The sequence below is a fragment of the Salmo trutta genome, chromosome 19 (genome assembly GCF_901001165.1).
Source record: "Salmo trutta chromosome 19, fSalTru1.1, whole genome shotgun sequence".
Lineage (NCBI taxonomy): Eukaryota > Metazoa > Chordata > Actinopteri > Salmoniformes > Salmonidae > Salmo > Salmo trutta.
The window spans coordinates 12,491,252-12,504,282 of NC_042975.1; the positions used below are offsets into that span (position 1 = coordinate 12,491,252).

The 13,031-nt window shown below is 43.1% G+C and overlaps 1 protein-coding gene across 1 annotated transcript in view; it reads right to left on the bottom strand.

Annotated features, from left to right (window-relative positions):
• The window catches only part of LOC115153996 (serine/threonine-protein kinase 10), a 53,038-nt gene that overhangs the window by 22,598 nt on the left and 17,409 nt on the right, over positions 1 to 13,031 (bottom strand). The window contains exons 3-7 of the mRNA XM_029699742.1: positions 9,027 to 9,075; positions 7,158 to 7,307; positions 5,361 to 5,433; positions 3,094 to 3,288; positions 2,578 to 2,659 (exon numbers count right to left, since the gene is read on the bottom strand). Coding sequence (XP_029555602.1) covers positions 2,578 to 2,659; positions 3,094 to 3,288; positions 5,361 to 5,433; positions 7,158 to 7,307; positions 9,027 to 9,075 — 549 coding nt within the window. The remainder of the gene's footprint in view (positions 1 to 2,577; positions 2,660 to 3,093; positions 3,289 to 5,360; positions 5,434 to 7,157; positions 7,308 to 9,026; positions 9,076 to 13,031) is intronic.

Sequence of the window (13,031 nt, forward strand, 5' to 3'; positions counted from 1 at the left end):
AATGACCTTGGACCACAGAAGGTATTTGCACTGGTGACAGACAGTGCTGAGAACATGAAGGCTGCTTGGTCTAAAGTGGAGGAGTCCTACCCTCACATCACACCCATTGGCTGTGCTGCTCATGCATTGAATCTGCTCCTCAAGAACATAATGGCACTGGAAACAATGGATACACTCTACAAGAGAGCCAAGGAAATGGTTAGGTACGTGAAGGGTCATCAAGCTATAGCAGCAATCTACCTCACCAAGCAAAGTGAGAAGAATAAGAGCACCACATTAAAGCTGCCCAGCAACACCTGTTGGGGTGGTGTTGTCATGATGTTTGACAGTTTCCTGGAGGGGAGGAGTTTCTCCAAGAAATGGCCATATCACAGTCTGCCGATATGGACAGCCCCATCAAGAGGATCCTCCTGGATGATGTATTCTGGGAGAGAGTGGTAAGCAGCCTGAAACTCCTGAAACCTATAGCAGTAGCCATTGCACAGATTGAGGGAGACATCCTGTCTGATGTTCAGACTCTGCTTGCAGATGTAAGAGAAGAAATCTGTACTGCCCTGCCCACTTCACTGTTGCTCCAAGCAGAGGAAACTGCAGTTCTGAAATACATCAAAAAGCGTGATGACTTATGCCTGAAGCCCATACACACCGCAGCGTACACGTTGGACCCCAAGTATGCTGGCAAGAGCATCCTGTCTGGTGCAGAGATCAACAACGCCTATGGTGTAATCACTACTGTGTCTCGCCACCTTGGCCTGGATGAGGGCAAGGTTCTTGGCAGTCTGGCGAAGTACACTTCCAAGCAAGGGCTTTGGGATAGAGATGCAATATGGCAGTCGTGTCAACATATTTCATCAGCCACCTGGTGGAAGAGACTTTGTGGATCTGAGGCTCTTTCCCCTGTTGCCTCCATCATCCTCCAAATCCCACCAACATCAGCTGCTCAGAGCGCAACTGGTCCTTGTTTGGGAACACACACACACACACACACACACACACACACACACACGGGTTGAAAAATTGGTGACCACCCAGGCAAATTTAAGTCTTTTTGAGCCTGACAACGAGCCATCCTCAAAAAGGTTGTAAAGTGACAGTGAAGATGATGCCTCAGAGTCTGATGTTCAAGAGGTAGACATTGAGGAGGTCCAGGGAGAAGACATGGAAGCCTGAGAGGAAGACAACCAAAGCTGTAGTTTCCAGACTATCATTTTACAGATGTATGTTGAAAAGATTTTTGGGAGCAGACAAGTCAAAGCAGACAAGTCGAACGCTATTGTGACGTTTTCTTGATAACAAACTATAGGCTGTCTCATCATCGGTGATCAGGCCTGCCACCATCGTGTCATCAGCAAATTGAATGATGTTGGAGTCGTGCACGGCCACGCAGTCGTGGGTGAACAGGGAGTACAGGAGGGGACTATGCACGGACCCCTGAGGGGCCCCCATGTTGAGGGTCAGCATGGCAGATGGGTTGTTGCCTACACTCACCACTCACCGACCCGTAAGGAAGTCCAGGATCCAGTTACAGAGAGAGGAGTTCAATCCCAAGGTCCTTAGCTTAGTGATGAGCTTGGAGGGCACTATGGTGCTGTGATAACATGCCATAACAGAGAGGGGGAGAGAGGAGAGCTACAGTCACATTGACTAGACTTATGTTTGTCCCCTGACATAATATACAGCACATTGACACCGTCCAAGTTTTCACTGGAATAATGGATGTAATTAAACTGCCCTCTAATTAGATTTCCAGTCTCTTTATTAATTAGTGATCCACAACACGAAGTAAACCCAAGGCCTCCTCCCCCTGTCACAATGTATGTCAGGGTTCCCCAACTGGCGGCCCGCGGGTGACTTCATTTAGCCCCCCAAGTTTGCTGAGCAAAAATGTTTTTAGATAGATATGTGAATGTATATAAATGTAAGGAAGGTTTGAAATTATTATGTTTTAGTCAAATATTATATCTGTTCTGGCGGTCAATTTTCAGGTGACAAATTATTTGTAATTATGTTCTGGCCCCCTGACCATCCACTTGTCCCGCAACTGAATCTAGTTGATGATCCCTGATCTATGTCATGAGTCACAGATGGTGCGGATGAATGCTGTTCAATAGGCCTTATTGCCATCTAACCGGGCTAGAAACATAAGTATGATAGCAATCAAAACCTTCCGTGCGGCACTGAACACGGCCACTCCCATCTCCCTCTAAACTTCCAGCAGGCTTTGGGCCTCTGTAATTGGCAAAGGGTGGAGAGAATAAGGAGAAATCCCAAAGCGCTTTCGTTGGAAACAGGAATGCAAGTTGCTTGCATTCCCCTCTGCTGTGGAACCCAGACAGGAAGCTGTGGCTCCTGCATTTTAATAGACGCCTCGTCTCTTTCTACGTTCTCGCTTGCCCTCTCCATCTACCCAATGCCATCTGTATGGTACTACTCATTTGCCTATCGTATCATGTCACCATTCCTCGTGTCTGAAATAGCTGATGTTTTGGGAGGTTAATGAGAAAAAGACAGAGGGGGAACATCCTCATACATCAGAGAGAGGTATACAACAGTATAGAGTGTCTGAGGCTAGCTTACCTCCAAGAGCTGTGCGGCATTTGGCCGACTCTCTGGATTCTTATCCAACGACTTCTTCAGGAAATCCTTAAACTCCCGTGACCTTAAACACACAGAATGCCAGGAACATTAATCAAAGAAGGGAGAAGGACTGATGGGGTGGTGGTGATATTTTCACTAGATAACTTAATGACACAGTCTGAGGCTAGAACGGAACAGATTCAGGAATGCGGTACACAGTTGGCTGCACAGCTCTGCAAGGTGGGTAATCATTACTTTAATCACGGCTATATTTCTTTCGACAAATAAAGCTTTCACTAGCAATGCTCTTCTCATCTGGAGAGAGCTCTCAGCACCTGGGGGAGTGGGGGAATAAGCCCGAGCTCTCGCATCTGCTGAGCAATGGAACACACCGCCTCATAAAAACTGATTAGAAAAGCCACAGCTTTACACACTCATATTGCTGTGTTCACCGGCTTGTGGCGGCTTAGTTTAAAGGACAGATGTAGACCTCTCTGGCCCCTCCTCTCCTCTCACCACTTGCTGGGTTGCTCCAGGGTAGGGGGCTCAGACTTGGCTATCTTCAGCAGGACCCTCATGGGGTTGAGTTCATGATGCGGGGGCTCGATCTGGGCCAGCTCGATCAGGGTGATGCCCAGGGACCAGATGTCAGCCTTGTAGTCATACGGAGCGTCCTTCATGGTCTCACACATCACCACCTCAGGAGCCATCCTAGAATACAACATAGTACAATAGAGGACCTCTAATATGGTGGACAAATTTCCTCTGGTGTTTTTTTAGGACAAAAAAAAAAAAGAGTAAAGTTGATGTTTAGGTTTCATATGATTCATCTGAAACGTCCCTCACGTTTACTGCTGTTGGCTTATTGCAAAAGTTGTAAATACTTGTACACAGTTGTAAATAGTTCACATTCCAAGCACAAGGCCAATATTTTCATGTCAACACACTTTCGATTCAGCTATGTTTACTGAACAAGTGGATAGTAGGCATAATAACGTACTTTATCTGAGCTCTAGAGATAGAGCGGTATGCAGTGTTTGCTTATGATCAAAAGTGACACGTTCCATAATCTTAAAGAAATGGTCATGTTAACTGTTATAGGCCTATTTCTATTTGGAAAAATAATCAACTGACTGGTTTTCTTCATGTCTATAGTGATCTCACGGCAATCTGGTTTCCGCTCAGCTTATGGGTCTGTCACTGCAACCTTAAAGGTCCTTAATGATGTCACCATTCCCCTTGATTCTAAACAATGTTGTGCTGCTATTTTTATTGACTTGGCCAAAGCTTTTGATACGGTAGACCATTCCATTCTTCTGGGCCGGCTAAGGAGTATTGGTGACTGAGGGGTCTTTGGCCTGGTTTGTTAACTACCTAAAGTCAGAAAATCTGCTGTCTCAGCCACTGCCTGTCACCAAGGGAGTACCCACCCCAAGGCTCAATCCTAGGCCCCACACTCTTCAATTTACATCAACAACATAGCTCAGGCAGTAGGAAGTGCTCTCGTCCATTTATATGCAGATGTCACAGTGTTATACTCAGCTAGCCCCTCCCCAGATTTTGTGTTAAATGCTCTACAACAAAGCTTTCTAAATGTCCAACAAGCTTTCTCTACCCTTAAACTTGTTCTGAACACCTCCAAAACTAAGGTCATGAGGTTTGGTAAGAAGAATGCCCCTCTCCGCACAGGTGTGATTACTACCTCTGAGGTAGTCCACATACAACACCCGTTCTGCCAGTCACATTCTGTTAAAGGTCCCCAAAGCACACACATCCCTGGGTCGCTCGTCTTTTCCGTTTGCTGCAGCTAGCGACTGGAATGAGCTGCAACAAACACTCAAACTGGACAGTTTTATCTCAATCCCTTCATTCAAAGACTCAATCATGGACACTCTTACTGACAGTTGTGGCAGCTTTGCGTGATATATTGTTGTCGCTACCTTCTTGCCCTTTGTGCTGTTGTCTGTGCCCAATAATGTTTGTACCATGTTTTGTGCTGCTACCATGTTGTGTTGTCATGTGTTGCTGCCTTCCTATGTTGTCGTCTTAGGTATCTCTTTATGTAGTGTTGCGTTGTCCCTCTTGTCGTGATGTGTGTTTTGTCCTATATCTATATTTTATTTTTAATCCCAGCCCGTCCCCACAGGTGGCCTTTTGGTAGGCCGTCATTGTAAATAAGAATTTGTTCTTAACTGACTTGCCTAGTTAAATAAATCATTTAAAAAAAAAAATAAGCTTCAAATTCACAGCAGAATACACATAATGAAATCCCATCTGTATCTCATTTATGACGCTATCGAACATTGTGCAACACCTGGGCAGGGTGAGAAGCTATCCCAATAGGATGACCTGCTCTGGTCAATAGTTCACTTCAACCGAACCATGCTTATTGGCAGACCAGCCAGGCCCAGCTAAAGCACAAGGTCCAGAATCAAACTAAGACATAAGAGCTTTTCCAAGGGCCTTGTAAGGCTATGATCAAACCACACTGACTGAGCAGTGGGCACTACTGTAAGGAATGCCATTATGCATTATGATATCGAGCAGAACAAAGAACTGGTTCAATAGGTACCATGGGTAGTAGCAAGAAGATTTTTGACATCCAGTCATGCAGTACAACCATAATCCCATTAAAGACATGTGCGTCCCAAATTACACCCTATTCCCTGCATAGTGCGTTACAGTTTGACCAGAGCCCAATAAAAGGTGCCATTTTGGACACAATCACTGGCAGTGTTGACACCCATTGTCATTCTCCTTTGTTTTCATGTGTATGTACTCACCAGTATGGTGTTCCTATAAAAGAGTCCCTTCTTTGCAGAGTTTTGGTATTTTTCGCTGACACGCCAAAATCCGCTGCAAGCATTGAGACAGAAAGAAAACAGAACAGGTCAAATGTTTTTCAGAATTCCATTTCTTGGAGGAGAGAATGAGTGACAGGCCAGTATTATAACCTCATTTCTTCTTTCGGGGAAGGAATACGTGTTTCTACACCGTAAAACTGCCATGACAGAGACGCAAAGCTGACTGATTAAATTTACAGCACAGGGTATAACATCCCAAACGACCTTTCCATTTCCCCAAACATGACCCAGCTCTTACAGAGACGTTATTTCTGCTTTAGCAACACATGAGTCTTTCTCAGGATATTACCAGAGACCGCCTGGGATGAGACCAGGCCAATGTTGGCAAAGGTCTACAGTTCAGATTGTAATCTTTTATACTACTACTACTACTACTACACCACCTTTATTTACTAAGCAAGGCAATTAAAAACAAATTCTTATTAACAATGACGGCCTAGGCTGCCTGGGGCAGCAGGTAGCATTGTGGTTAGAGCGTTGGGCCAGTAAAACGAAAGGTTGCTAGATCGAATCCTGAGCTGATAAGGTAAAAATCTGCCCACAAACAAGGCAGTTAACCCACTGTTCCTAGACCATCATTGTAAATAAGAATGTTCTTAACTGACTTGCCTAGTTAAACAAAAGGTTAAATACATTGTTTTGTCATATTTTACCTTTTAACTGTTCCTAAAAATCATGAACTGAGACTTCAGACTTCCCTTTGGTAAGTATAGTGTCTGATTTCTGTTAGGCCCTGAGGAATTCTTTAGGGGATAATGCCTTTTCAGTGATGGTTGACTTGATTTGAGAATGGGACAACCCTATGAACTAGGATGAAAATACTCCACTTTCCCCAGACAGCAAGAGTATCTGTTGTCTGTTCCTGAGAAGCAGATCCAAATTCTACATCTATGGAGCAAAATGACAGGCCATGAGAACTGTACTGTACACGTCGGTCTTATTTGGGTAACTTTCCGTTAGAGGCTCTCCCAGTCATTAAAACAAAGCTCCGGCGTCTGTCCTAGTGAAACTATGAGAGGCACTGAAGAGGGCCTTGTAACATGACGAATCAGTCAGACTGTCTGAAGTTCAGACAGCGGGTTGGAAGTCACTGACAGCGGGAGTTCCCAGGGGGTCCTTAAAAGTTCACGGGAGTTATCAGGCAGCCCTTTCGAGTACAGTACAGCTCTCTTCCCCTCTCAGACTGACATTTATAAATATATTATAGGCTCCACAAAGCAGCCGTATTGTTTGGCAAGTGGTGATTCAACAAAAATCTGATAGACCTTTTGGACCCAAATCCTCAGCACACAGAACTTCAAGAATACTGAAACTCAACAGAATACTAGCTATAAATCACATTGAGGAAGAATTTATCAGAATGCCGCTTTCCCACACATCTCATATCTGATTCTTCTGAGATGCCTCAGGGAAGGACTTTTTCTAACTGGGTCGATTTATGTGAACATACCCATCACGCTCTGCTTTCCAACAAGATAACAGCCACTTTTTCCAAAGACAACCGTGACCAATATACAATGTCCAATGAGAAGTCTTTGTTGCTTACTGGAGAATTAGTCCAAATAGTTTAAGACTGTGGATAACATAGAGGAAGATTAAGGGGGATGGTTAGACCCAATAAGTAGAACACTGGTTCTAGCATTCTAGAGGTCTCTGTGTTCTAGAAGAATACATTCTATGGGTAAAACACTGTGGAGGGAGAATATAGAGACTCACCTAGCTTGATGTCTCCCTCCAGTGTGAGAAGGACGTTCCCGGCCTTCAAGTCTCTGTGGATGATCTTGATGCTGTGCAGGTAGACCAGGGCCTCCAGCATCTGTTTACAGATGACCTGGATCTGGGGCTCTATCAGGCCCCGGTCCAGCTCTGCAGACCAGAAAGAGGCGAGGACACTGGTTAGGGGAACGGACATCACTTTAACTCACATCAACAAAAGTTTTACTTTAAATCCCCTCAAGAGAAAAATGGTACAACCCATTTTTACTGGTAACAAGTCAGAACTCCCCTGAAGGCAAGGTGGTTTATTGGGTCACCTAAGCATTTCCTATGCAGCAGGTCGGGCTTCTGCCAGTACAAGATGTAAGTAGTCTTCTTAAGAGGCCACTGCCCCCTGAGAGCCCAGAGAGTGTAAATTGACTTTGAGAAAACATTCACATGCTAAAGCAGGCTCTCTCGATTCTTTATGTGTTTGGTTAGCTGTATTTGGGGCCAGCGACTGCTGTAGGAGAAGCAGGAGGGCAATTCCACAATACAGTAGAGCTCAGTAGAGTTCAGTACAGTAAAGTAGAGTATAGTTCAGTACAGTAAATTGTGTACTCAGATCTACTGAATAGTACATAATTAGACTCTTTACTGTGCCATCTAAACTTGTGAACCCAACTGTTTTTGTGAATACTATGATTTCTCCTTTGCAGCCAATTCAATTGCAGAAATTGCATTACTGATTTTTCTGAAATTCCGTTACCGATTTGGTAACAATTAACTAATGCCATTAACTAACTTAATTATTTGTCATTTGACAGCTCTAGTTGATGTATTTCTAATAACCTAAGACTTTTTCTGGTAGTTGATGTTTTCTAAGACCCCTTTTCCAACAGTTTGACCAGAAATCAAAGCCTTTGTTTATTCCAGATTTTTAGGATGGAAAATGGTTGAAAATGTATATATGCCTTAATTTCTCAAAAATATAGACCCTTCGATTTAATTTGACACCCAATTCAACATGCTCATATGAACTTAACGTGTTGGTGCTCATCGGTCCTTTTACATGGAAACGACCAGGGGTCTCCTCTCCATCTGTGCTTAGTGTTTTGCAACAATAGCAGATCCATTACAGCGTGACGTCACTTGGCCTTGTTCGCCAATCATTTCATAATAAAGCAATATTCTTAAGAGTAACAATGCCTTGGCAGTTGCAGCTATTGTCTGAGTATAGAATCTGAAACATCAAATGGGAGAGGCGGGAAGCTTATGAAAGCAATGTTCTAAGGGAGAGAGCACATACCCATGAAGCACCACACTGTCTACAGTACTGTGGGGTCCGGAATTATTGACACCCTTGATAAAGATGAGCAAAAAATACTGCATAAAATAAATACTGACCTATATTGTATGCATTTTTTGGGAGTACATTTTATACTAATACAATCTCTCAGATAAAGGGATTTTGCTTAACAAGTAATAAAAATCTCAAAAATATGGGAGAAAAATAATTGGATCCCCTGTTTTAAATACTTCAGCACCCTCCTCTTGCATTGCGAGGATAATGACACTAAGCCTTTTTCTAAAATGTGTTATAAGATTGGAGAACACAATGGGAGGGATCTTAGAAAATTCCTCCATACAGAATCTTTCTGGATCCTTGATATCTTTTGTCTGCGCTTATGGACTGCCCTCGTCAACTCAACGTTGGCCTGTCGAAAGAACGCATGTGCAGAAAATACCTAATCTCTACTATAAAATATGGTGATGGATCTTTCATGTTATGGGGCTATTTTGCTTCCAATATAGCTCAGAATTTGAATGATTTTTTGCTCATCTTTATCAAGGGATCCAATAATTCCGGACCCCACTATGTCTCCGTACCTAACATAGTGGCGTCCACGGCTCCTCCGGGGCAGAACTCAATCATGATCTGTGGGGATGAAGAGGAAAACAGTCAGTATTGTCATTTACAGTCTTATCAGGAAATAAACTGAATATAAATTGACTACAATTGTATTAGGAAATACAAACTTCCTAAAAGGGATTCCATGGAAAGTCACATTTTCTAGAGAACCATCAACATGACGCACTTCAAAAGTCACAGGCAGATGTTCGTAGCTATTGTTTGACCTTCACTGTGATCACTTCAGAAGCTTCCCAGAGAAAAAGGACGAGGGGTAAAGAAAGAGAGAAGATGGATTAAATGGAGGGGGGCTGAGAGGAGACGAGAGGGAAGGTCCAGAGAAGTGACAGGTAGTAGTCTAGCTGCCTTCAATCTTACTGAGATACACTGGTCTCTCTCTGCTGTATCGCCCTGAGAGAATGTCTGAAAACTAGAGAAGAGGGAGAGACAGGAGTCGTAGGCAGTAAGGCCTCTTGGAACTCAGATAATCTACAGAATAAAAGACAGCACATGTCAGCAGCAGACACCTGACGCTGCCCAGTCACCAGGAGATTAACCAACAGCTCCATTTCTAGTCGTACACTCCTGTCTCTGACATCTGTGTTGAAAGCCCTCTCAATCACTCTACAATGCCTCGTGTCGCTATAGGCGATACTCACCGTGGCCGTACAGAACAGCACTACAGTCAGTGTGTGTTTAGCAATGGATGGGATAGACTGTCACTGTAACATAAACCAAATACCATCCCTGCCAAGGTGAAACAGCAAGAGCTGAGGAAAGGCAGAAACAGAATAGAAAAAAGCCCACTGACAACAATCCTTTGCATCTGCACTGTCAAAGGCTTCTTATGAATGTGTCATGCAAGTCAACAGGGGGCCGAGCACAATAAAGCCAGAGTAGAAAGGTGTTTTGATCATATTCCACATGACTCGAGGGTTGGTGGGGTACAGTAACTTTAACATACCGGCGTTGTTAAAGGGATTCTGGGAGCACCTCAAATATTCAAAGAGGTGTGTTCGCGCGCACATGCATGTTTCTTTATCTAAGGCACTCAGGCTTGTCACTGTTCAACAGCATACATATCTCACTGTTACTCAATCGTCAGGGGATTGCAAAAAAGGCCCTCTCCAATCATTAATTCACCTCTGTGCTATAACACCATTGTCAAAGCAACAAAACTAATGGAGGACTTACAGGTAGTCACTGTACATAAGTGGACACACACACACGACTCCATCCCCAGCCGAGGGAGGTGCCCATTTTCCAGTCAGTCTTGGCTAGCCTCCACAGTAAACCAAGGGCGTCTTACGAGGCATAAGGTGATTTTAAAAAGTGGTGTTTGTGAGGCCTTGTATTAACATTGGATCCACTGCAGTTTGAGGTTAATTTCTGGTTTTTCCTAAATCCCTACTTATCCTCTCATCAACAAATACTTTAGATGTGGATGACAAGCTAGGTAAATATAGACTTAAGAGGAAGGCATACCTGGTACAAACTCATTGGCTGTGTCCACTGAACGCCATTCAAATGACTTCATGATAAAGCATTTTACAGTAGGTGTTTATCAGCTTGTGGTTTTATGTATAGACAACAGGAAGTGTTTAGTGGAATCTATCACTGCTACTGTAGGTAAATCACAGCAGTTTTCTCCCTTCGAGGGAATGTTGGCATGGTTTCCAGATGACAAGAGCAATTTTGCACTGGGGAAAGATGTGATCCAACTGGTCAGACCACAGTCAAACTACAGCCTGTATGTTCCTCTTAGAGAGAACTATCTTAATAATTGATGACTGTTAAAAGATGCCGTTTCACTGGCTAAGCCCTCTGAATTTATGCCACTGACTGCTCAGTCGGGCAAGGTAAGTTGAGCTGATGCTGGTGCAGACTTGCAACCACTGTGTTAGATACACAAGTAAACTGGCTTATGTAGCACCTTGGCGACATTGACGTGGTATTTAAGTTCATTCAACTGTGTACCGACACCGACAGTGATTTGCAACCTCATCTTCTAAGGAATCTCCCGGACATCTTTTCTCCATCATGCACAGAATCAGCATTATGCATAGTGACACTTTGGGAATTGAGTAATGTTCCAGTGATAGACAGGTACAGTTTTAAAATTGGTTTAGAACCCATTTAACAGGTTGAAAGTTTGTCACCCTTTGAGAACATAATTCAGAGAAAATACATATCACATTCTATAAGAGTCGATCTTGGGTCCAGTACTGTATGTATATATGCATACATACTACCATTCAAAAGTTTGGGGTCACTTAGAAATGTCATTGCTTTTGAAAGAAAAGCAAATTCTTTTGTCCATTTACACATCAAAATTGATCAGAAATACAGTGTAGACATTGTTAATGTTGTAAATGACTATTGTAGCTTGAAACGGCAGATTTTTTCATGGAATATCTACATAGGCGTACAGAGGCCCATTATCAGCAACCATCACTCCTGTGTTCCAATGGCATGTTGTGTTAGCTAATCCAAGTTTATCATTTTAAAAAGGCTAATTATAAATTTTGAAAAACCTTTTTCATTATGTTCGCACAGATGAAAACTGTTGTCCTGATTAAAGAAGCAATAAAACTGGCCTTCTTTAGACTAGTTGAGTATCTGGAGCATCAGCATTTTTGGGTTCGATTACTTTCTTCTGAAACTCGTCAGTCTATTCTTGTTCTGAGAAATGAAGACTATTCCATGCAAGAAATTGCCAAGAAACGGAAGATCTCGTACAACGCTGTGTACTACTCCCTTCACAGAACAGCGCAAACTAGCTCTAACCAGAATAGAAAGAGCAGTGGGAGGCCCCGGTGCACAACTGAGCAAGTACATTAGAGTGTGTAGTTTGAGAAACACAAGTCCTCAACTGGCAGCTTCGTTAAATAGTACCCGCAAAACACCAGTCTCAACGTCAACAGTGAAGAGGCGACTCCAGGATGCTGGCCTTCTAGGCAGAGTTGCAAAGAAAAAGCCATATCTCAGACTGGCTAATAAAAATAAAAGATTAAGATGGGCAAAAAGTACACAGACACTGGACAGAGGAACTCGAAGTCGCCTCTTCACTGTTGAAGGCATGTCTAAGTGACCCCAAACTTTGAATGGTAGTAATATATATATGCATTTGGCTAAGGTGTATGTAGACTTCAACTAATAAATATATATATATATATATAGTTGAAGTCGGAAGTCTACATACACCTTAGCCAAATACATTTAAACTCAGTTTCTCACAATTCCTGACATTTAATCCTAGTAAAAATTCCCTGTCTTAGGTCAGTTACGATCACCACTTTATTTTAAGAATGATAAATGTCAGAATAATAGTTGAGAGAATGATTTATGTCAACTTTAATTTCTTTCATCACATTCCCAGTGGGTCAGAAGTTTACATACACTCAATTAGTATTTGGTAGCATTGCCTTTAAATTGTTTAACTTGGGTCAAACATTTCGGGTAGCCTTCCACAAGCTTCCCACAATAAGTTGGGTGAATTTTAGCCCATTCCTCCTGACAGAGCTGGTGTAACTGAGTCCGGTTTATAGGCCTCCTTGCTCGCACACGCTTTTTCAGTTCTGCCCACACATTTTCTATAGGATTGAGGTCAGGGCTTTGTGAGGGCCACTCCAATACCTTGACTTTGTTGTCCTTAAGCCATTTTGCCACAACTTTGGAAGTATGCTTGGGGTCATTGTCCATCTGGAAGACCCATTTGCGACCAGGCTTTAACTTCCTGACTGATGTCTTGAGATGTTGCTTCAATATATCCACATCATTTTCATCCCTCATGATGCCATCTATTTTGTGAAGTGCAGCAGTCCCTCCTGCAACAAAGCACCCCCACAACATGATGCTGCCCCCCCCCCGTGCTTCACAGTTGGGATGGTGTTCTTTGGCTTGCAAGCCTCCCCCTTTTTCCTGCAAACATAATGATGGTCATTATGGCCAAACAGTTCTATTTTTGTTTCATCAGACCAGAG